At 31.6% G+C, this 24012-nt stretch overlaps 3 protein-coding genes and 1 pseudogene across 7 annotated transcripts; 1 reads left to right on the forward strand and 3 right to left on the reverse strand.

Annotated features, from left to right (window-relative positions):
• Positions 1–95: 95 nt before the first annotated feature.
• Positions 96–3422, reverse strand: LOC145934538 (tubulin gamma-2 chain-like; annotated as a pseudogene). Its single transcript, XR_014425056.1, has 8 exons — positions 3296–3422; positions 2843–3045; positions 2596–2742; positions 2297–2432; positions 1915–2221; positions 1362–1493; positions 988–1170; positions 96–859 (listed from the first exon to the last, which is right to left on the reverse strand). The product of XR_014425056.1 is annotated as a tubulin gamma-2 chain-like (transcript).
• A 7988-nt stretch (positions 3423–11410) lies between these two features.
• Positions 11411–13432, forward strand: LOC145934564 (uncharacterized). The gene is made up of 3 exons (XM_083035115.1): positions 11411–11785; positions 11913–12221; positions 12408–13432. The coding sequence occupies exons 1-3, from the start codon at positions 11516–11518 to the stop codon at positions 12936–12938; spliced, it is 1110 nt and encodes a 369-aa protein (XP_082891241.1). The 5' UTR covers positions 11411–11515; the 3' UTR covers positions 12939–13432.
• Positions 13433–13666: 234 nt separating this feature from the next.
• Positions 13667–18335, reverse strand: LOC145934560 (heparanase). 2 transcript variants are annotated; one of them, XM_083035101.1, is made up of 7 exons: positions 18199–18335; positions 17697–17919; positions 15827–16143; positions 15384–15630; positions 14920–15279; positions 14162–14606; positions 13667–13942 (listed from the first exon to the last, which is right to left on the reverse strand). In XM_083035101.1, exons 1-7 carry the CDS (start codon positions 18310–18312, stop codon positions 13783–13785), a joined length of 1866 nt encoding a protein of 621 aa, XP_082891227.1. In that variant the 5' UTR covers positions 18313–18335; the 3' UTR covers positions 13667–13782. The 2 variants fall into 2 exon arrangements, with proteins under 2 accessions (XP_082891227.1, XP_082891217.1); XM_083035091.1 differs by lacking the exons at positions 17697–17919; positions 18199–18335 and adding an exon at positions 16593–16831.
• Positions 18336–18353: 18 nt separating this feature from the next.
• Brd8 (Bromodomain containing 8) lies at positions 18354–23526 on the reverse strand. Of its 3 annotated transcripts, none has more exons than XM_083035069.1 (4): positions 23355–23526; positions 20838–22817; positions 19609–20774; positions 18354–19261 (listed from the first exon to the last, which is right to left on the reverse strand). In XM_083035069.1, the coding sequence occupies exons 1-4, from the start codon at positions 23371–23373 to the stop codon at positions 19085–19087; spliced, it is 3342 nt and encodes a 1113-aa protein (XP_082891195.1). In that variant the 5' UTR covers positions 23374–23526; the 3' UTR covers positions 18354–19084. The 3 variants fall into 3 exon arrangements, with proteins under 3 accessions (XP_082891195.1, XP_082891204.1, XP_082891185.1); XM_083035078.1 differs by lacking the exon at positions 23355–23526 and adding an exon at positions 22945–23027; XM_083035059.1 differs by having other exon boundaries at positions 19609–22817.
• Positions 23527–24012: the final 486 nt, after the last annotated feature.

The raw sequence follows: 24012 nt of genomic DNA on the forward strand, positions 1-24012 counted from the left end.
TTAAATGAAAAATAGAATTAGTAAGAAATTAGTAGAATTAATGATGTTTTATTATTATTAAATGTATATTTTTCTGTTTTCTGTACAATTTATTGTAATCACGGTCTTGCATAAATAAAAATTAATTAAATTATATATTACAATAAAAAAATATAAATAATAAAAATAAATAATAGATATATATATTTATATTATAAATAAAATATAAAATACATTATTATATTATTTTTTACGTATTATTAATCAATAATAATTTTAATAAATCGTGTATTCTATTTCTCGCGCATGCGCGTGGAATTTATATTACATATTCATATATATATTGAATTTTAGAAAATATATTTATTAAATATAAAATATTTATTTCGAGTAATATTTAATAAATAAAATATTTATTTCAGGTAACAATATATTTTCTAATATAAAATAATCAGAAATATCAGAATGGAATTATAAAAAATTAATCACTCGCATTATATTTTCTAAAATTGTAGAATAATCTTAGAAAAAAAATATTTAATTTTGAAAACAAGCAATAGAAATATTTTTCTTCTAATATATAATATTTTATATAATATTTATATAATATTATATATATAATATAATATAATTTTATATTTATGATCACACTTATATTTTGTATTTCTTAGATATTTTATGTATCTGTTTTGCTTGGATTCCAACTAAGATAATCGAGTTGAGTTGCAGCTTGATACTCCTTCACTAAATATTCTACGACTTCTCGCGAATTATCCAATTCGTCAAGATTGTCTTCAAACATTTTTTCTTTACGAAATTGTTCCAGAAACGCTTCTCGCTTACGCAATTTGTCATATTGTTGTACGACTCCGTCAAAAAGCTAAAAAATATATACATATATATATATATATTATGTTTATCAGCATTAAGTTTCAATCAATATTGCAAATCACATATTGTGATCAATTTTAATGGCTGTGTAATATTGGATGGGAATAAAATACTCACTGACGATATATTAGTATGATTAGCTAACATCAAACCAGAAACGCGATGTGTACTTTGTATATAAGGAGATTTTTTTGAAAGAGCTACTTGTATACTAGCTGGACCCCAAGGAATAAACTGTGCAAGTTTTCGTTCTCTAATCCTTTGTAAAGATTTATGCACTTGTGTTGGATCTACTTCACCCTAAAATATATTATTAAATATATTTTTTAATTATATCTTTTAATATATTATATCTTTTGTACCAAGTGTTTTATAACTTGTATGTCTGATTCTTAAGTGAATTTCAAGATAATCATAATTTTAAATCATTTTAAAGTTCCATAAAAGAATAGATCAAGCTTAAACTTTAGATTATTTTTAAGGAATGTTACCTGAATTATATTTAAGATAGATATATAACAATGAGATGCATTTCTATCTAATGCTGTGGAAACCATCATATTTTTTGGTTGCAGTAATCGTCGCATTACATCCAAAACAGATGTTTTCCTTACAGATGACTCCTGTTTTTAAACAATACTTTTTATGAATACATCATAATTACAAAGTTTAGTCATAATTAGCAATATATAAGATAATTTTTCTTTTACGTGACAATTATGTAACAAGCCTTAAAGTTTAAATCAGATTGAACTTTGATAAATACAGATTATATACTAAATATACAATACACACATACACACACATGTGTACGCGCATATATATTATAATTTCAATGTATATTAACAAATGTTATCTATTTTATAAATGGATATAAATAATCATTAGCAAGATTCAAAAGTTACCGTCTCTTATGGCTGACTTTCTAAAGAAGCCTATTATCATTCAAACTCAACTGCAACATTGTCATAATAATACTTTTACTTAACACGCTGTAAGCCAACCATAAGAGATGATAAATTCTGAATTCTGATTCTTAGTTACCTCTTGATCAGTTGTAAGTGGAGTGTATCCAGTCATTAGGAAATGTAAGTGAGGAGTTGATATGAGCGGTGCAATCAAACCAACTAAATCATTATTCATATACGAAGGATATTTCAAAGTGGCTGTACTGGCAGATATTATTGTCGAAACAAGTTTATTAATATGTGTGAAGCTGGGATTCTGAATATGTAATCTATCTGAAGCAATTCTATTCAAAGCAGTATTATCTAAAACCACCACACAATCCGCACATTGAGTCAGCCTTTTTAATGTTAGCAATGAATTATATGGCTGTACTACAACATCGCTATAATAAAAATTTGATTGTTAAATACGAATAATTGAAATGTTAAATTCGAATTGTTTTTCAGTACATATTTACCTTATCTCATCTTGATTTGGAAAGACACTGTATGTCTGCATTAATTTCTTAGGAAATCTGTCGCAAGAGATTCTAACATGAAAGATCCCAAACTAGAACCTGTACCTCCCGCTATCGAATGGCACAAAACGAAACCCTATATAAGACAAAACCCTTCAATAGTATTTAAAAAATTTTAAACCTGTATATAACTCTATATGACAAGAAATTAACACTAATCTTTTCATATGTTTATTATAGATATGAGACTAAAATCATATATTATTAATGATAAAATGTAAAAGAATAAAAATAATTACTTCCAAGCTGTCACTGTTATCAACTTCTCTATCCAGTATATCAAAGATTTCTTCCTGTAATTTTTCACCCTGATGGTATCCAGATGCCCAGTTATTTCCAGCGCCTCCCCCATGTTTTGATAAATAGATATTTTCAGGATTGTATAGCTTGTAACAATTTAAAAAATGTTGATTTTTATATGTCAATTATAAAATAACTATATAGGTATATAAAAAGAATATATAAAAATTATAAGATGCGTATTACCTTTGAATATGAAGAATTCATAATCGTATGAATAAACCTAGGCTCTAAATCTAATAACACAGCTCGTGGTACGTAATGCTCATCATCTGCTTGATAAAAAAAGACATCCTTTCTATCCGTTCCCTCTATTGCATAATCTTCCAAGATTCCTTCTGGGTTGATTCCATGCTCTGTGCATAATCTCTTCCAAAACTCAAATCCAACTATAAAAAAAATGTATAAAAATATATAAATTTTATTCTAAGAAAGAAAATATATAGGTTTTAATACAAATTATAATAAAAGAGAAATTTTAAGTTTGTAAAATTGAGGCATAATGTAAAAAAAAGACGATAAAGATATTCGTTATTTTCATATTTGCAAGTGTTTGGAAATATTGTAGCATTTGTATCAAAAAATTATAAAACGTATGAAAAGGATTTATATTATATGAGACAAAATAACATGTAATACTTTGATTGCCACATTGGCCAAGCTGCAAAGTTATCACCTCGCTTGGCATTTTAACGTTCTAACAATTCAAATATAAATCACTTTATTTTCTTGATACGAAAAAACCACCCACAACTGTATAGGCTGCTTTCAGCAGAGGAAATGGCCCAGTGAGTGCTTTACGTTATGCTTTCAGCGGTTTACTGTTTCTGCTGATCATGAGTGTTATTGTTTTTTTCTTTTGACCTTTTAAAGTAAATGCTTTCAGTCTGTACAGACTATCTCGCACTTTTATTATTAGAATATTACTAGAATATTACAAAGCACGCGTTACATTTGTTTCTTTATGGTATTATTTAAATAAATTGCAATTAAAAATCCCAAACTTAGAAGAAAGAAATGCTTTTGTCAATGCATAAAAGTAAAATTATATACTGATAAATATAAATATGCACATTCTATTTTTAATTTACGAATTTATCACATAAAATTTTGCATTACTATAAGGTTCCACTGATCTCTTTGTAAAACATATTCTTCTAACTCAGATACATAAAACAGAACATAAACATAAATGTACATATATATTCATATATATGCATAAACATAAATGTACATACATATTCATATATATGCATAATCATAAATGTACATACATATTCATATATATGCATAATCATAAATGTACATACATATTCATATATATGCATAAACATAAATGTACATACATATTCATATATATGCATAATCATAAATGTACATACATATTCATATATATGCATAATCATAAATGTACATACATATTCATATATATGCATAATCATAAATGTACATACATATTCATATATATGCATAATCATAAATGTACATACATATTCATATATATGCATAATCATAAATGTACATACATATTCATATATATGCATAATCATAAATGTACATACATATTCATATATATGCATAATCATAAATGTACATACATATTCATATATATGCATAATCATAAATGTACATACATATTCATATATATGCATAAACATAAATGTACATACATATTCATATATATGCATAAACATAAATGTACATACATATTCATATATATGCATAAACATAAATGTACATACATATTCATATATATGCATAATCATAAATGTACATACATATTCATATATATGCATAAACATAAATGTACATACATATTCATATATATGCATAAACATAAATGTACATACATATTCATATATATGCATAAACATAAATGTACATACATATTCATATATATGCATAAACATAAATGTACATACATATTCATATATATGCATAAACATAAATGTACATACATATTCATATATATGCATAAACATAAATGTACATACATATTCATATATATGCATAAACATAAATGTACATACATATTCATATATATGCATAAACATAAATGTACATACATATTCATATATATGCATAAACATAAATGTACATACATATTCATATATATGCATAAACATAAATGTACATACATATTCATATATATGCATAATCATAAATGTACATACATATTCATATATATGCATAAACATAAATGTACATACATATTCATATATATGCATAATCATAAATGTACATACATATTCATATATATGCATAAACATAAATGTACATACATATTCATATATATGCATAATCATAAATGTACATACATATTCATATATATGCATAATCATAAATGTACATACATATTCATATATATGCATAATCATAAATGTACATACATATTCATATATATGCATAAACATAAATGTACATACATATTCATATATATGCATAATCATAAATGTACATACATATTCATATATATGCATAAACATAAATGTACATACATATTCATATATATGCATAAACATAAATGTACATACATATTCATATATATGCATAAACATAAATGTACATACATATTCATATATATGCATAAACATAAATGTACATACATATTCATATATATGCATAAACATAAATGTACATACATATTCATATATATGCATAAACATAAATGTACATACATATTCATATATATGCATAAACATAAATGTACATACATATTCATATATATGCATAAACATAAATGTACATACATATTCATATATATGCATAAACATAAATGTACATACATATTCATATATATGCATAAACATAAATGTACATACATATTCATATATATGCATAAACATAAATGTACATACATATTCATATATATGCATAAACATAAATGTACATACATATTCATATATATGCATAAACATAAATGTACATACATATTCATATATATGCATAAACATAAATGTACATACATATTCATATATATGCATAAACATAAATGTACATACATATTCATATATATGCATAAACATAAATGTACATACATATTCATATATATGCATAAACATAAATGTACATACATATTCATATATATGCATAAACATAAATGTACATACATATTCATATATATGCATAAACATAAATGTACATACATATTCATATATATGCATAAACATAAATGTACATACATATTCATATATATGCATAAACATAAATGTACATACATATTCATATATATGCATAAACATAAATGTACATACATATTCATATATATGCATAAACATAAATGTACATACATATTCATATATATGCATAAACATAAATGTACATACATATTCATATATATGCATAAACATAAATGTACATACATATTCATATATATGCATAAACATAAATGTACATACATATTCATATATATGCATAAACATAAATGTACATACATATTCATATATATGCATAAACATAAATGTACATACATATTCATATATATGCATAAACATAAATGTACATACATATTCATATATATGCATAATCATAAATGTACATACATATTCATATATATGCATAATCATAAATGTACATACATATTCATATATATGCATAAACATAAATGTACATACATATTCATATATATGCATAATCATAAATGTACATACATATTCATATATATGCATAAACATAAATGTACATACATATTCATATATATGCATAAACATAAATGTACATACATATTCATATATATGCATAAACATAAATGTACATACATATTCATATATATGCATAAACATAAATGTACATACATATTCATATATATGCATAAACATAAATGTACATACATATTCATATATATGCATAAACATAAATGTACATACATATTCATATATATGCATAAACATAAATGTACATACATATTCATATATATGCATAAACATAAATGTACATACATATTCATATATATGCATAAACATAAATGTACATACATATTCATATATATGCATAAACATAAATGTACATACATATTCATATATATGCATAATCATAAATGTACATACATATTCATATATATGCATAATCATAAATGTACATACATATTCATATATATGCATAATCATAAATGTACATACATATTCATATATATGCATAAACATAAATGTACATACATATTCATATATATGCATAAACATAAATGTACATACATATTCATATATATGCATAAACATAAATGTACATACATATTCATATATATGCATAAACATAAATGTACATACATATTCATATATATGCATAAACATAAATGTACATACATATTCATATATATGCATAAACATAAATGTACATACATATTCATATATATGCATAAACATAAATGTACATACATATTCATATATATGCATAAACATAAATGTACATACATATTCATATATATGCATAAACATAAATGTACATACATATTCATATATATGCATAATCATAAATGTACATACATATTCATATATATGCATAATCATAAATGTACATACATATTCATATATATGCATAAACATAAATGTACATACATATTCATATATATGCATAAACATAAATGTACATACATATTCATATATATGCATAAACATAAATGTACATACATATTCATATATATGCATAAACATAAATGTACATACATATTCATATATATGCATAAACATAAATGTACATACATATTCATATATATGCATAAACATAAATGTACATACATATTCATATATATGCATAAACATAAATGTACATACATATTCATATATATGCATAATCATAAATGTACATACATATTCATATATATGCATAATCATAAATGTACATACATATTCATATATATGCATAATCATAAATGTACATACATATTCATATATATGCATAAACATAAATGTACATACATATTCATATATATGCATAAACATAAATGTACATACATATTCATATATATGCATAAACATAAATGTACATACATATTCATATATATGCATAATCATAAATGTACATACATATTCCAGATCCGTACTACCTTTGAATATGGAAAATTCATAATAGTATGAATAACCCTGGGCTCTAAATCTAATAACACAGTTCGTGGTACGTAATGCTCATCATCTGCTTGATAAAAAGACATCCTTTCTATCCGTTCCCTCTATTGCATAATCTTCCAAGATTCCTTCTGGGCTGATTCCATGCTCTGTGCATAATCTCTTCCAAAACTCAAATCCAACTATAAATAAAATGTATAAAAATATATAAATTTTATTCTAAGAAAGAAAATATATAGGTTTTATTACAAATTATAATAAAAGAGAAATTTTAAGTTTGTAAAATTGAGGCATAATGTAAAAAAAAAGACGATAAAGATATTCGTTATTTTCATATTTGCAAGTGTTTGGAAATATTGTAGCATTTGTATCAAAAAATTATAAAACGTATGAAAAGGATTTATATTATATGAGACAAAATAACATGTAATACTTTGATTGCCACATTGGCCAAGCTGCAAAGTTATCACCTCGCTTGGCATTTTAACGTTCTAACAATTCAAATATAAATCACTTTATTTTCTTGATACGAAAAAACCACCCACAACTGTATAGGCTGCTTTCAGCAGAGGAAATGGCCCAGTGAGTGCTTTACGTTATGCTTTCAGCGGTTTACTGTTTCTGCTGATCATGAGTGTTATTGTTTTTTTCTTTTGACCTTTTAAAGTAAATGCTTTCAGTCTGTACAGACTATCTCGCACTTTTATTATTAGAATATTACTAGAATATTACAAAGCACGCGTTACATTTGTTTCTTTATGGTATTATTTAAATAAATTGCAATTAAAAATCCCAAACTTAGAAGAAAGAAATGCTTTTGTCAATGCATAAAAGTAAAATTATATACTGATAAATATAAATATGCACATTCTATTTTTAATTTACGAATTTATCACATAAAATTTTGCATTACTATAAGGTTCCACTGATCTCTTTGTAAAACATATTCTTCTAACTCAGATACATAAAACAGAACATAAACATAAATGTACATATATATTCATATATATGCATAAACATAAATGTACATACATATTCATATATATGCATAATCATAAATGTACATACATATTCATATATATGCATAATCATAAATGTACATACATATTCATATATATGCATAATCATAAATGTACATACATATTCATATATATGCATAAACATAAATGTACATACATATTCATATATATGCATAATCATAAATGTACATACATATTCATATATATGCATAATCATAAATGTACATACATATTCATATATATGCATAATCATAAATGTACATACATATTCATATATATGCATAATCATAAATGTACATACATATTCATATATATGCATAATCATAAATGTACATACATATTCATATATATGCATAAACATAAATGTACATACATATTCATATATATGCATAAACATAAATGTACATACATATTCCAGATCCGTACTACCTTTGAATATGGAAAATTCATAATAGTATGAATAACCCTGGGCTCTAAATCTAATAACACAGTTCGTGGTACGTAATGCTCATCATCTGCTTGATAAAAAGACATCCTTTCTATCCGTTCCCTCTATTGCATAATCTTCCAAGATTCCTTCTGGGCTGATTCCATGCTCTGTGCATAATCTCTTCCAAAACTCAAATCCAACTATAAATAAAATGTATAAAAATATATAAATTTTATTCTAAGAAAGAAAATATATAGGTTTTATTACAAATTATAATAAAAGAGAAATTTTAAGTTTGTAAAATTGAGGCATAATGTAAAAAAAAAGACGATAAAGATATTCGTTATTTTCATATTTGCAAGTGTTTGGAAATATCGTAGCTCTTCCATTGCTTGCATCAATTCCTTCGTTTATAAAAAAACAATGTTGATAACAAAATCCTGTCCCCATATCACACTTGTTTATATTTATTAATATTACGACTAATAGCAGAAAACATTTGTACTTTATTATACTTTGCAAATATCTCCTTGCTACTGCATGTAATGAAGATACATAGAGCCAGAATGAATAACAATGTTTGTGCTTGGATTTGCTGAAAAAAAAAAAAAACATTTATTATTATGCATATTTGAGAATAAACAAATATAAAACAATATATGAAATATATCGAAAAATTTACTAATATTTATCTCCGTGTAAGTATATATATTTTTAATGAAAGTATAATTACTTTTGCATCCTGAAATCGCCATTTTCTCGCAATATAATATTATAATAATAATTGATAACACTTTGAGTATTTTATTTTTCTTCTTTTATTATATCAATTTTCTTTTAAAATGCAGTATTTTCTTTCTTTTTCTTTTTTTCTCCTTATTTCGGCATTTTATTACAATTTTCGCGTAAAAGCTGTCATCGATATTTCACATCATGACTAAATATTTTAATAATTGTTAATAACAACGTTCATAGTAATACATATTGTATTTTTTATTATTATGAATTTTTAATTTACGAGTATCATCAATTTGTAAAAATTATTTAGCATTATTTAATAAATTTAATTTAATTTAAAACAGGTTATGTATGTGTCACGTGTCTCTTAAGACGTTCGAAAAATCGTCCGAGTTAATAGGAATACATGTTATGCAAAGAGGTTGTTCGAAGTAATGTCGGTAATGAAGGTTGGTAAATTATCGACGTTATTATCGATAAATTATCAACCTTTATTACCGACGTTACTTCGATCTACCTCTTTGCATAATATGTATTCCTATTAACTCAGACGATTTTTCGGACCTGAAAAGACACATATTGCTACACTATACCTCTTCGCAAAATATGTTCCCCTATTAACTCAGACGATTTTTCGAGCGCAATAAGACATATAATATATTATTGCTCGTTAAATCTCTTCGCAAAATATAATCTATTAATTTAGATGAATTATCAAAGATATTAAAAGACTCGTATTATTGCACGTTAATTGGATTAATAATTATCTGTAAATTAATAACAAAAATATATGAAAACTGATTTTTCTCGCAGATTCTGCCACTGAATAAGCGCAAGAAAGAGTCCTGATGTCTTTTAATATATTTTAAATAATATGTTATAATACTTTAAACTTGATTAATATTTTTGAAAGTTATCAGCTGATTTCTATCAAAAAATATTAATCGAGAATAAGATATTATAACATATTATTTACAACATATTACTATTTAAATTTTTTATCATATTATTTAAAAATTTAATTAATAAATTAACGCTTTAATCAGCTGATTTCTATGAAAAACTATTAATCAAGTTTAAACAAATTTTATATTATTTTTAAAAAAATATTTTTTTTAACATAAAACCGAAGAATGGCGCGCGCGTAGCGCGCGCTTGTGTTGTTCTAGTAAAGTAAAAAAATAACTTATAAAAAAAGAAATATAATTTCATCATAAAGAAATTTCATCATAAGATTATAAAAAAGTAAATATAACATAAAAAAATGTTTTAAATATATATTTATTATATTAGACTCTATATAGAAGACGAATCGGAAAAGTCTTCACGAAGGAAGAAGGGAGACTTCTCTTCTATATTATATATATATATCCTTCATCAATTAAATATCAATCTTACGCGGCGTTTATAACGAGATTTATAATTTATACCTTATACTAGGCGTGATAGCGCTCTTTCAAATTCCGGAAATGCATCGACCACGTGACGCGCATCATATGATCACGAGGTGGTAGTCAGGTGCTTCAGGCTTCAGGGTGCCTTCTGCTCTCGTTGGTGTGCGGTGCTCTCTCGATCTGTCATATTCGGCTCGATTCGTCCTAAATTCGGCTCTAGGATGACAGGTAGCGCGAGAAAGGCGAGTCCGCTTTTCGTGCTGATCATCGCCTGTCAATTCGCGTTTTCTTACGCTGGTTTTCTTACTCCTGTCGTGATATGGTGTCCGCACAACGAATCGTCCGATCACAATCCGTTGAAGACACGCTCGAATCCCTTGCAGAGATTATCATCGGAGGACTTTGAGGAGATCCTGTCGCGGTCGGGCGTGACGGAGCTAACCATCGTCGTCGCCGAGGAATTGTGCGTCGAGGATCTGAAAGACAACAAGGTTAGACGAGTTCTTTTGCTTGTCAACCCATTGCACGTATTTCTCTGGGCACATCTTTTCACACAAAATCAGTGTACATTATTTATTTTTAGAGAGATTAGGAAATAAAATTGTACGAATGTTACAGGTGCTGCTAATCGCCATCAATGGCTCCACGTTATATTATTACCCGAGTGTTTCCAAGCCGAATATGATTCTTGAAAAAATCTACAGCAACAAATCGATAATAAAGATGGAGCATATAAACGATAATCATGAGTTAAACATGGTCTTGAAGGATATAGATTCAAGCGAGTGCGTAGCACTTACAGGAAAGCAATGCCGTTTCAGTCAATCTGAACGCACAAAAAGGGAGGCTGCTGAAAACAATACTGCAGAATTTGGGATAAGAACAGACAAGATTCTATTCTATTCCAGTAAACCACTGTTATTCCAGGTAAAATATTATGGACTTATGTTAACATTTTGCAAGTAATTATAATAAATTTCAGAAGAGTTAAGTCTTAGAATTAAAAAAAAATAGATTATCAAAAATATTTTAAAACATATTGCGATATCAATAAAAACAAAAAAAAAATACATTAAAACTCTTACATAGATAAAATAAATATTATTATTGCAGATACCTGAAAAGTCGGAAAAGATTCTGGAGCTTTCTAGAGCCAAAGTATCCAGAGCATCATCTCGTAAGGAGAACAATACACTGATTTTAACCATCAGATTTTCCAACATCGACGACATCGACGATCTCACGCTCGAATTCTTCTTCCCGGTCAAAAGCATGGGATACTACACATTGAATAAGATCAATTATGACATAACAGGCAAGAACGGCGTTCTATCGACCAAGCGAGACATTTATTTCCCATTTAATTTTTCTTATCACTGTTCATTGAACACCATCTTCGCCAATGATCCGGTGAGTTTAAATATCACGGATCTGCAAGTCCAAGTCGATCATAAGGATGGGTCGTTCAGCGATGCATACGACTGCGTCGGGTTCACCAGTATACCGATTTGGACGGGAATATTTGTCACTGCGATATTGGGCTTAATTATGATATGGGCGCTCATTATGATCCTGGATATCCGCACAATGGACCGATTCGACGATCCTAAAGGAAAAACTATCACGATCTCTTCCGCGGACTAAAGAGATGATAATAATAATACACTTTTCTGCATAATGCGATTGTAAGCATTAAGTACTTGTGCGAAATTTATATTATAATATAGATGTCACGTCATAATATCTCGTGTCGATTGTTCGCAATAATAATTATGCTCTGGACATTTAATTTCCCGATTTGAGTTTCATATATTTTTACAAAAAAAAAAAGATTCTATCAGAGAGAGAAGAGTAGTAATGATAATTCTCATTATGAAGAACTTCGCTCGATGTATAAATATCATTCCGTTATATATCCTTACCTTAATTTCGATATTTATACATATTTAATATTTGTATGCTTGTTGTTTGTTATGTTTATGAAATTTTCGTAGTATTTAGTATATACTATATCTAGAGAAACTTATAAAATTGTTTGAATGAATTAAGATAGCACAATGTATACACATCGTATAAAGACATTAAATAAAAACACAAGAAATGTAAAATATTAAAGCGTGTATCATCAATAGAAAAAGAATTTTGTGTAACCATATATATCCGCAGTTGCGTACTATACCATTATTCATTTGTACAGCGTATATAATATTTGTCTCTGAGAAAAGGGAAGTAAAATAGATCACAAAACTAAATAAAAACTGTTATACAGTAGACAGATAAATATGTAGCTATAAAAATGGTACGCTTATATAAGCGGCTTACTCGTTAATAAGAATTTGTAAAAATATGTAACATATAAGCTATTACGATATATCAATCTTTAATATAATGTATAAGAAAAATATATACAGAATATAAATATAAATGTCGCGTAAAATTGAGATTCGTGGTATTTTTAATTTGAGATTTCATTCTTTTCTTTGAGAATTTATTGACAGACTGGAATAGCGATACCTTGAATTATCATAAATACCATAGAGTATGGCGGTAAGATCACAGGATCCGTAGGATCCAATATTATAGATCGAAACGGCGGTAAGTGTCCGTTCGGTTGCAGTTTCAACACTTCGCCGTTCAACTTTATCTCGCTACAAAAATAATATAGTAATTGTTAGATTTACCAATTAATTCTGACCTTCATGAGAAAGAGCATTTACCGCTTTAATTAAATGTTTCCATTTAAATTCTAATTTACAGTATAATAAAATGAATATAAAATTTCTTCACATTTAGGAGTTAAAAAATTTAGAGAATTATGTAGAGGCACATATTTAAATTATGAAAGAAATTTAAATTTTTTATCTTACCTCGACTGAAGATGGTCGGCGGTCAAAGAATAAAAAAATATCTTCACAACTTTCCCGGCCTGTACGAACAATTCTGGAATATCTACACGGACTGGGATCTTGTCTATATTCATTCCGTAAATTGTGACAGCCGGTACCCTGGCGATCCAAGCCTCCTTCGGCGTGCAATGCGCGTATAGTCGCACGTAACCGAAATTGTTGGAAGTGAGCAATTTCAGGACCTTCTCCGAGACGAATTGCTTGTAAAAAATGCTGACCCACCAATCGGAATTTGGTGTAAGATTCGACGACACCATGGCGTAATATCCGCCGAATAGCGACTGTCTAGTGACGACGTTCACTCCCGTACTAGCGCTGTAGCCCAATTTATCCAGCCACAAAAATCCGGCTACGAATCTATCTGACAATTCCGGAGCTCCTCCTCCATACGCAGTACTGGTTTCCGCTGTGAATTATACATCTTTTATGTCTTTTATTGAATATAGCTTTCGCGCATCATCGTAATTCGCAATTCGAAACAATGGAACGTTTTTGCTACAGCTTTAAAAAGATATTACATATTTAAATAAATAATTTTTAATTTAAATAAATATATTACATATTTAGAAACAGCAATTACATGTATAATTAATAAGGTATAAGCATGATTTAAGGAAATTGTTCTTTGAAAATAGAATTGAAAGTAAAAGTGAAAAAGCGAGAAATAATATTATATATCCGAAGAGAGAACTTTCCTAATTCTAATACAAAATACATACACATCCACATAGAAACGTTTCTCTCCGATGCAGCGATGAATTCCCCGAAGGATTTGATTTGCTTCGGTAACCAGTTGAATGTGAGAGGATTCACGAAATCTTGAACTGTAGCCTCTCGCCCGTTCAGATAATACTGATGCCAAGTGACATAATTCACGGTGCTGCTTTGACTTTTTAGAAATATCTCGGCATATTCTTCTCCTATGCAATTCCGTTCTCCGACATGATTCACTTCCGGTCCGACGAGGATGCTGTCGACATATCCCGCCTCGTCTAGCAATTGCCTCAAATGATCGTAATTCTTTGCGAGTTCGTTTGCGCTAATCGTCAAGTTGAATACGTGTTTAAAGGAATTCGGTTCTGAAAATGTTTGAAATAAATAAAAAAATTTACGCATTATTGTGATTATACAAATATTTTTCTTTCACATGTATTAACTCTCTGCATTTATTATATTTGCTTACCATTTCCCAATTGCCAATCTAATTCCATGCCTTGATTCTTAGCAAATGTGATTATCTTCCGCGCATTAATATCATTCCAAGATCCGTCTGGATTTCTGAGCAGCACATTTAAATCAAAGATCATTCGCAACTTGGACTTTTCTGCAAAATCGTAGACAGCGAGTAAGTCTGCGCCAGAGATGGTAAAATTGCTGATATCTTGGCCATCCACAGGACTGAGAATCTTTTCAGATGAGCTTTGTACAATCTGAATCATCCAATGCATTAAGATAGCACAGAAAATTGAAATTACAAATAGATTTATAACAAATGATATCATTCTGTGACTTGAAATAGATCAAAAAAGGTAAATAAAATTTATTTCAATAGTAATAACTCATAGGATTATTTTATATTAAGAGAAGAGAATTTAAATTAAGAGAAGAGAATATTTGCGGACCAACCTGATCCTGATCAAATATCAGACAATCTGCAGATGTTCCACCCACTCTAACATAAGCAGGACTCAAGTGACGGCCCAGGTTGATAAATTTCTCTTGTCTGACAGGCAATTCGTTCATCCTTCGGAGTAAGGACGTGTCAAGACCGAATGATAAAAACTTGTCAGAAATGGTGCGCAAGAGAGGTTGCCGCAGGTCCAAGTGCAATACATGAGTACGGATCGTTGGAATATGTGCATTAGGATTCCATAACGAGAGTATCAATAGTGTCGAACATAAACCCAATACAGTACAACAGAGAATGGAGCGAACTGTCGAGTCTGCAATGAAAAAAAAAGGACAATTTGTCAATAATTGGCAATATATTTGAAGAAAAAAGAGATTGTAAAGAATTAAAAAACTATATATAAGAGAGCACATGTTTTCGAAATGTACAAATATTAATAACGTAAACAAAAAATAAATACAAGTCAATAAATAAAACTTATAACTGGAGAATCATTCAGATACACATATGCAAATCGAAATATAAACACGTGACATGAAATTTGCCGGCAAAAATAGCGACAGCATGATTTCCTTACCGGTGATGAAGAGAGGCTAATTCGCGTTAATTGAGGGACAAAAAAAGATAATTGACGAGAAAGCTCGTTTCAGATTAAAGCGAGATTTAATCGAAATCGAGACGAGTAAGACAAAAGAAAAAAAATGCGATAAATCCGCGTATTTTCTTTTTCGACATGTATCCCGAATTTGTGATGTGACTTACTGTTTTGTCTGTGGACATCGTTCAGATTCTGATAACGATTCTTGCCCCAATCGTTGTTCACGAGGTAGTTCATTGTCGTCGAAGAGGCTTCCCCGGCTCGGTTAATCCAACGTCGTGAATGTCAAACGCGCATTCGCCGCTCTTTTTGCGCATCGGCGAACAGCTGACAGCTGACAGCTCGAACGATAGATCGGAACTTCCGCTTCCGCCTCGCGCTGACAGAGCGATTGAGGCGGGCGTGACAAAAAAAGGGATGATTTTACTATATTCATACTATATGTGTGTAGAACATCTCATTTTTCGCAAAAAAAAAAAAAAAAATCAAAACAATTTGTTTTTATATTTGAAAGCTAAAGTATACTGAATTAATATAATGAATTAATCACTAATTAATTAATATGGATTGAGAGATAAATCTTGATGATTTTGAAAATTATATATACAGTATGTAGTTATATAAACTTATATAATTTCTTTAAGATAATTATATTCTTTAAAATAAAAATTGAATCAAATATAATATTAAGAATCTCCGTTGTCAGAGCTTACTTTTTGTAAAAAAAATATTTCTTGATTATTGAGTTTCGCAATCGCTGGAATGTTGTAAATATTACTTGAATGCTTTTTGCAATCCGATTTTTTTCGCACGTGTCACGTCGTTCGCTCGTTTACGATGATTTCTATAAGACGCCTGATGATTTTCAAAGTGCAAATCAGCTGATTTTCTGTCAGATGCAGTTTCACATTCCGGAGAGACGACTTCGTTCATTGTACAGATTCTTTCCTCGATACTTCTACTCGATTTTTCCTCCGTGTTGACAGATTGTAATTTGATTGTCTTCGGCTTCTCTCTCTGTCGCCGACATCGACAATATCTTCGTATTTTGCGAGCTGCGGATAATTGCATTTCGATTTTAAAATTAGCATATGTTTTAGTCGCCAATTAAATATATTGTATATATTAAAATACAAAAAGGAAATATACTCTTTATATAAATATTGCATATATGTAACTTTAAAAACTCAATACAGAGATTAATAATGAATAATCGGAAAAATATGTATATCCTAATAAAACAATTATTTTAAAGGAATAATATATACCTTTCGGCGAAGTCTCTACGTGGGTCGAATTGGAACTAGAATTCGAGGAATTGCGAGCAACAGATCGGCTTCTGTTCGCGGTGCGATTCCTGTAAGAGACACTATGCCGACGTTTCCTCCTCGTAGTCAATCTTTGTCGCGATTCCGAATTGCTGCTCAATTCGTCTTCCGCCCAGAATTGCCGATCGGCATCGTCTGATATCGGTAAAACTGCACCGGAAGACTTTAAATGCGCGATTAATGTACAATTTACGGCATATATATAAGTTATATGTAACTTATTTTAAAAAATTTTGCTCCGATTAAAGAGTATAATTTTAGCTCTTTAGGGAAGACAAGCAGATTGTCGTCCGCTCTTTGAATATCACCCGCAAATTTTTATAAAATTTATCAATATATTTGACATGCAATAATTCAAGCGCGGGAATGTTTACAATGATAACATTTTTAGATTCAATTCATGCAATAATATTTCTCGCGCATATTCGTTTTCGTCGCTTACAGCCTCGCCGAAGGTGTCCTTTCTCTTTTCTCTGCCATCAGAGACACGATATTCATAACCTTCCTCTTCGGAACTACTCATCATCTTCGCATCTCCCCAGGCGCAATAACCCATGTTTTAAAGTCACATATATATATGTACATACAAGTCACACACATAAGTTATAATTATATATATATGATGCATGATATCGTAGTTTACAGTTATTTGAACGTACTAGTAAATTTTCATGATATAATCAAATAAAAACAAACAGTTATGCACAAAGATGAGATGTGTAGTGTTTTTTTCGTTCACATTTGTGACATTTATGGTTATTTCTGGTTATTTGTCAAGTCACGCGCGACCACGTGAGTTTGTCGGATGACATTTCTATACAAGAATTAAGTACATACTCAATTTCATGAAATACTATTGATCTCTCTTCTTTTGAATCTTTGTTTATTAGCACATTTGCAAGAAACATAAATGTACAACAGACGTTTTTGACAGCAAAGAAACTTATCTTTATATTATACTTATATTTTCATCATTGTTATTTTTTTAATGTTTAAAGATAAAGAAGAAAGATTCTCAAACAGAAGAGTCAAATTAGAAATAATTTTATATTTCTGCAATATTTTATAGCTGTCAGAATTGTCACGTTTTATAATTACTAACTAATTATAAAGTATACAGTTAAATCTATTTTATAATGTAAATAAGAAAGTAATTATATCACAAACTTCTTCCATAGGATTCGCTAATCATAGGCAAATCGATACATACTTTTCAACGCCTGAAACGTTTCTCACTTTTTCCCTTTCGCATTCCCTTCCTTCATTTTCCATATGTTTGAGACACAAACGCAAATCTTGGATATATTTCATACGTAGAGCTGTGTAATTTAATCGTTCTCGGACTTTCTGCGTTTCTTTGATCGTGGACTGTCGGTGTCGTGAGGACTCGGGGTGATGTGACTCCGTTTTCGCTTAATGCTGCTTTCGCTTGCCTCACTGCTACTGCTCGTGGCAGTTCTGGTCTCCCTTCGGAAGGTTCCCTCTCCTGTTACTTGTACTAATATCTAAAATCAACCATACAATTAGTATCATACACACAATTAGTAATATCACACATGCATCGTTTAAGAAGATATTATAAGAGATGCACATCAATAATAAAATCTAAAACGCGTGTACTCTATTTCAGATTACATTGAAGTATATTCAATCTTTATGTCTATTTATATATTATATTTATTTATTTATAAAATATTTTTACTAGCAATGTGTATATGAAACTGCTTTTCTTGGTAATTCTCTAGCGAATTATACTATAATTAATAAATTAATATATATCTCTATATATATATTAATATATAATTAATAAATTAATATATGAATTACACTATAATTAATAAACGGTATTTACCTGCATATGTTGCAGGCACTCTTCTTGCATTGAAACTGCCATTTTATAGATAAACGTATCATGCTTATTGTACATAATGGCGTTCTGAAACATAAGCATGACATCCCGCTGAAAGTGCATGGTCGATCTAATCGTGCCGTTGTCGATGTTTTTCTTGACGGTCGACAGATCCATCGGTCGGAAGATCACCGAATGATATCCAGGCGCTTGGTCTTCCGTGATCGGTCTGAGAAATACCGACGCGTATTTGTGGGTGGCCAAACGATTGTAGACGAGCATAACCGCCTTTTTCCAGGCGCGATAATCCGCGCCCTCGCCTGTGCCTTCGTTCTCCGGCTCGCTGTCCACAGCAACGTTCTGCTTCTTGGAGTACGTCTTCATCGCCCGTCCGCCGCTCAATTTACTCAACGAAGACTCCTCTTCATCCAATTCCACGGGTTCCTCCGTGGATTCCATCTCCTTCTTTATGCTCTGCTCACCCTCGACGTTCTTCTTCACGTCCTCCTTCTCCTGCTTTATTTCTACAATCACCTTTTTGTCTTCTTCCGGTGGAAGCGGACTCTTCACATCGATAGCATCCGGTTCTTTTTCGGGTTTCGGTTCCTCGGACTCAACTTCTGTGTTCTCGATTTTTTTAATGCTATCCGCGTTGATTGTCGCAATCTCAGTCGGCTCATTCTTGACACTCTTCGCTTCCTCCACGGTTACCACAGGAATAGTATTCTCAGCTCTGTCAACTGGCTCGATTTCTTCCGCCTTTATTTCAACATCCTGTAAAATGGAGCTTGTTGTGTCCTCTGAGGAATCCTTGACCTCTTCCTTTTTAAATTCGTCCGTATAGATCTCTAGCGTTTCCTCGACGGTCTCTTCTTCCTGTGATTTCACCGAGGATTCCTCCTTTACTTCCGTTGCGGTTTTCTCTTTCGTTAGGACCGTCGAGTCCCCCTTGAATGACTCCAAAGACTCGGTGCTTTCGACCGTGTTTTCGATGATCTGCTCCTCCGCCACAGCTTTCTTCTTATTCTCCGAATTCTGACTGCTTTCATCGTCCTCCAGAATCAGGCTGATGTCTTGCGACTTCTCCGTGTCTTCGGCACTAGGCAAATCATTCGTCACTTCTGAGGAGACGCTGACAACCTCCGCGGATGGTACGTCTTGCTGATCTCCTGTAATTTTCGTTAAATATACATCTAATTGATCTAATTGATCTAATTCTGCATTATCTTTACCTTCAGTATCTTCCGCAGACTCTCGTAGCTCTTTGGCGTTTTCCGATGATTCCTTGTCATTAGGTGCGATCACTTCCGCTTCCTCTTCCTTCTCCCCGTCTTCCTCTTCTACCACCGCTTCCACTACAGTATCCTCCACTGTTTCCTTTGTTTCGTCCGGTAGCTTAGAATTGTTCACTTCGACGTTTGAAGACGCGGTGTCTACGAATTTTCCTTCGATATCCGGTTGCTTCTCCTCCATCGGGGTAGCCTTGCTATTTTCTCCATCGTTAACAGCTACCTCCGGAGCAAGAGACTCTTCGGTTACCTTCTCGTCACCGCAAGTACTCGTCTCGGACTTTATCTCTTCTGGTGTATTAGATACGATTTCCGTGATTTCCGTAACGATAATTTTAGGTTCTTGTGGCTCTATAGCGACGGTACCAATGATCTCGGCGATATTCGAGGTGCTGGAGTCGATCTCTTCGATCGCCATTTCGCTTCGCGGCGAATCAGACAGCGACACAGTCTCGTCCACATCCCTCGGCTCTGGCTTCGGTTCCGGGACCACTATCGGAATTTCCGCCGTTTGGCGAGGCATGCTGGGGAGACTACTGATAACCGCCGTCGACGTCGTCGAAGTCGTTGTCGTCGTCGAGGCGCTCGTGTCCAGGGTTCGCGGACTGCCAGTGATCTCCTCCTTGATCAATTCCTCAATGTCACCGATGATCTCGTTTATCTCGTCCTTGTCCATCACGTCCGCCATTATGTCCTTGCGTATCACGTCGTCTATATGATCAATTATCTGCACCATGTTCTCCGAGACGGGCACGTTTGTCGGCGCGGTGACAACCGCGGTGAGCGCCGAAGTCGTCGCTGCGGGCGCCGGTATCGTCGTCGCGTTCGCCACCTCGTTCTGAATACTCTGAATTTGGCGAATCTGGGATTGCGGTTGAGTCGTCGTTTGCTCGAATTTGCGCACCTCGGTGCTGGTGGTAGCGCCTGATACAGCCGCTGCCTGCTGTTGCTGCGCGTGAGACGCGATCCCGACAGAGGTGGTCGTTTGCAGTTTCGGTAGCGGTCCTCTTTGCGCGGTGGCTGGCATTTCCAGTAGCATGGAAAGCGTAGGCGCGCCTACGGACGGCGACGTCGTAGTCGCGTTCGCGCTGGCGATCGCCGTCGAGACCAACTGCTGCAACTGCGGTGACACATTTTGCGTCAATTGGGCGTTCAGTATCTTTGAACTGGAGCCCAATAGACTGGTGATGGTCGGCGAACTGACTTGAACGGGAGTGGACGGGTAGGACTGTATAGTCTGAGTGGTTGGACTGGGAGATTTCAGCAGACTCGTCAGCAACGGAGATCTACCGCCTCGGTTGTTCTTCTTCTCGTCGTCGTTCTCCGATACGGACTCGGACGCATGCTCCGCCTGCGTCACTTCCGTGCTCTCCGCGTGTTTGCGTGTTTGACTTGCGATAGAAGATGAAACAATGGGTAACGAACTCATCTCTTGCTTCTGTTGCTGTTGACGTTTCAACCATGCCATGTGAGCCCGCGCCTTTTGATCCGTCTCGCGTTCCTCCTGTTGTATCTCGAGCCACATCTTCTCCAGCTTCTCGTCGCTTATCGCGCCAGACTTGAGCAGGTTTATATCCGCTTTGAGCCGTAGATACTCATCCTTCTGGCAAGTCAGACCCTGACTCAATTCGGATATTCTCTCCTGCGTCAATCTTCTGACTATGGATTCGCTGGTGGTTTCGCCACTCTCTCGCTTCTTCCGCTTCGGTGTGTCGACATTCTCGAGTAAAGACGCATACTGCGTGGCACATGACTTTTGCGAGAACCAATCCGAAGGCCTTAGCGATTCCTTTTCGATAAGCGACTTCAACGATCTGGACACACTCATCCAATTTTGATCCCCGGACTTCAGTACGCTCGATGCAAGATATAATTGTTCCCGTGTGGTCCAAGCATCACAGTTTGCACGCTTGAGTTTTAATCCTAAAATTAAATTTATTTAATTAGATGTAACTTTTTCACATACATTAAATAAGAAATTAAATGTAAATAACAAAGTAATAGATATTATATTTAGAGAGATTATGAAAGTTTGATTGACAAAACAAACCTATATTTCGTAGGACTGATAAAAATCAAATTAACATAGTGTCTATTTTTGTAATTTACAAATGTATGTTTAATATACAAATCTATTCATTTTAGTTTTTTCAAATAAAACAAGAAAGAGTATTTAAATTTAAAAAACAAGATAAATTATATGTACGACTATTATCTACTATTAACATTCATTGTTTGACGTATCAATACATATCAATACTTCATTATTTTATAGGTACCAAATATTAATTGGTTTTATTAAAGCTTGAATAGAGAAAGTTGACAGAAATATGTCATAAGTATACGAGATCATCTAAAAACTGATTGATTTGAGATTAAAACATTCTTTTACGACGCACGATAGCTTTCTTAACCTATAAATCATGGATACCATAAAAACACATCACAAGCTAAACTTACTCTCCTGCATCGACGCCATTGCATCTCTTTTTAAAAGTTTGCAAAACTTGCTGCTATTTTGCAAAATACGCGCTATTTATAAGCTAACGGAATTGCGAATATAATTTGTTTATATTTCTATGCTACTATTTAAAAACACGAAAATGTTTCATTCCATCCAGTTCCTTCGTTTCGAAGCTTGCACATGTGAACAGTGCTACCAATCTTTTTACACGACAGTTGAGCAATTTTCCGATGTCATTCGATGCTGATTGGCTGGATCTGAAAGTAGAAACCAATCACGTTCGATTACTACTTAGCGGTTGAGTCTGCTGAATGCGGCCGTTACCAGAATTAAATCCAAAAGGAACACTAAGGGTGCCGTCACATGGGGCGTAACTTGCGTAAGCGTAACCAGCGGATCGCCAATCACCGAGTTATTCCGATAGAGCTCGACGAAGGGCTCTATCGGAATAACTCGGTGATTGGCGATCCGCTGGTTACGCTTACGCAAGTTACGCCCCATGTGACGGCACCCTAATTACTTTGTATTTTGCAAAGTATTTCGCGTAGAAATCAGCGTTATTTCAACTTCAATTGACTTCAATTAGAGATCTCTCGATTTGTCGTAACTTGAATAATTTCATTCGATAAATTTTGACATTTTTATAGCAATAGA

The sequence above is a fragment of the Prenolepis imparis genome, unplaced genomic scaffold (genome assembly GCF_030444845.1).
Source record: "Prenolepis imparis isolate NDT839.2.m4 unplaced genomic scaffold, iyPreImpa1.0 SCAF_1, whole genome shotgun sequence".
Taxonomy (NCBI): Eukaryota; Metazoa; Arthropoda; class Insecta; order Hymenoptera; family Formicidae; genus Prenolepis; species Prenolepis imparis.

Bases quoted from the DNA above. Each gene is read 5' to 3' on its own strand.
- LOC145934564 (XM_083035115.1), top strand. From the start codon at position 11,516: ATGACAGGTAGCGCGAGAAAGGCGAGTCCGCTTTTCGTGCTGATCATC. The intron at 11,786-11,912 runs GTTAGACGAGTT...CGAATGTTACAG, and splicing joins AGGATCTGAAAGACAACAAG to GTGCTGCTAATCGCCATCAA. The intron at 12,222-12,407 runs GTAAAATATTAT...TTATTATTGCAG, and splicing joins GTAAACCACTGTTATTCCAG to ATACCTGAAAAGTCGGAAAA.
- LOC145934560 (XM_083035101.1), bottom strand. From the start codon at position 18,312: ATGGGTTATTGCGCCTGGGGAGATGCGAAGATGATGAGTAGTTCCGAA. The intron at 17,920-18,198 runs GTAAGCGACGAA...GCGCATTTAAAG, and splicing joins AGGACACCTTCGGCGAGGCT to TCTTCCGGTGCAGTTTTACC. The intron at 13,943-14,161 runs GTAAGATAAAAA...TTATTTTTGTAG, and splicing joins GCCGACCATCTTCAGTCGAG to CGAGATAAAGTTGAACGGCG.
- Brd8 (XM_083035059.1), bottom strand. The intron at 19,262-19,608 runs GTAAATACCGTT...GGTTGATTTTAG, and splicing joins AGTGCCTGCAACATATGCAG to ATATTAGTACAAGTAACAGG.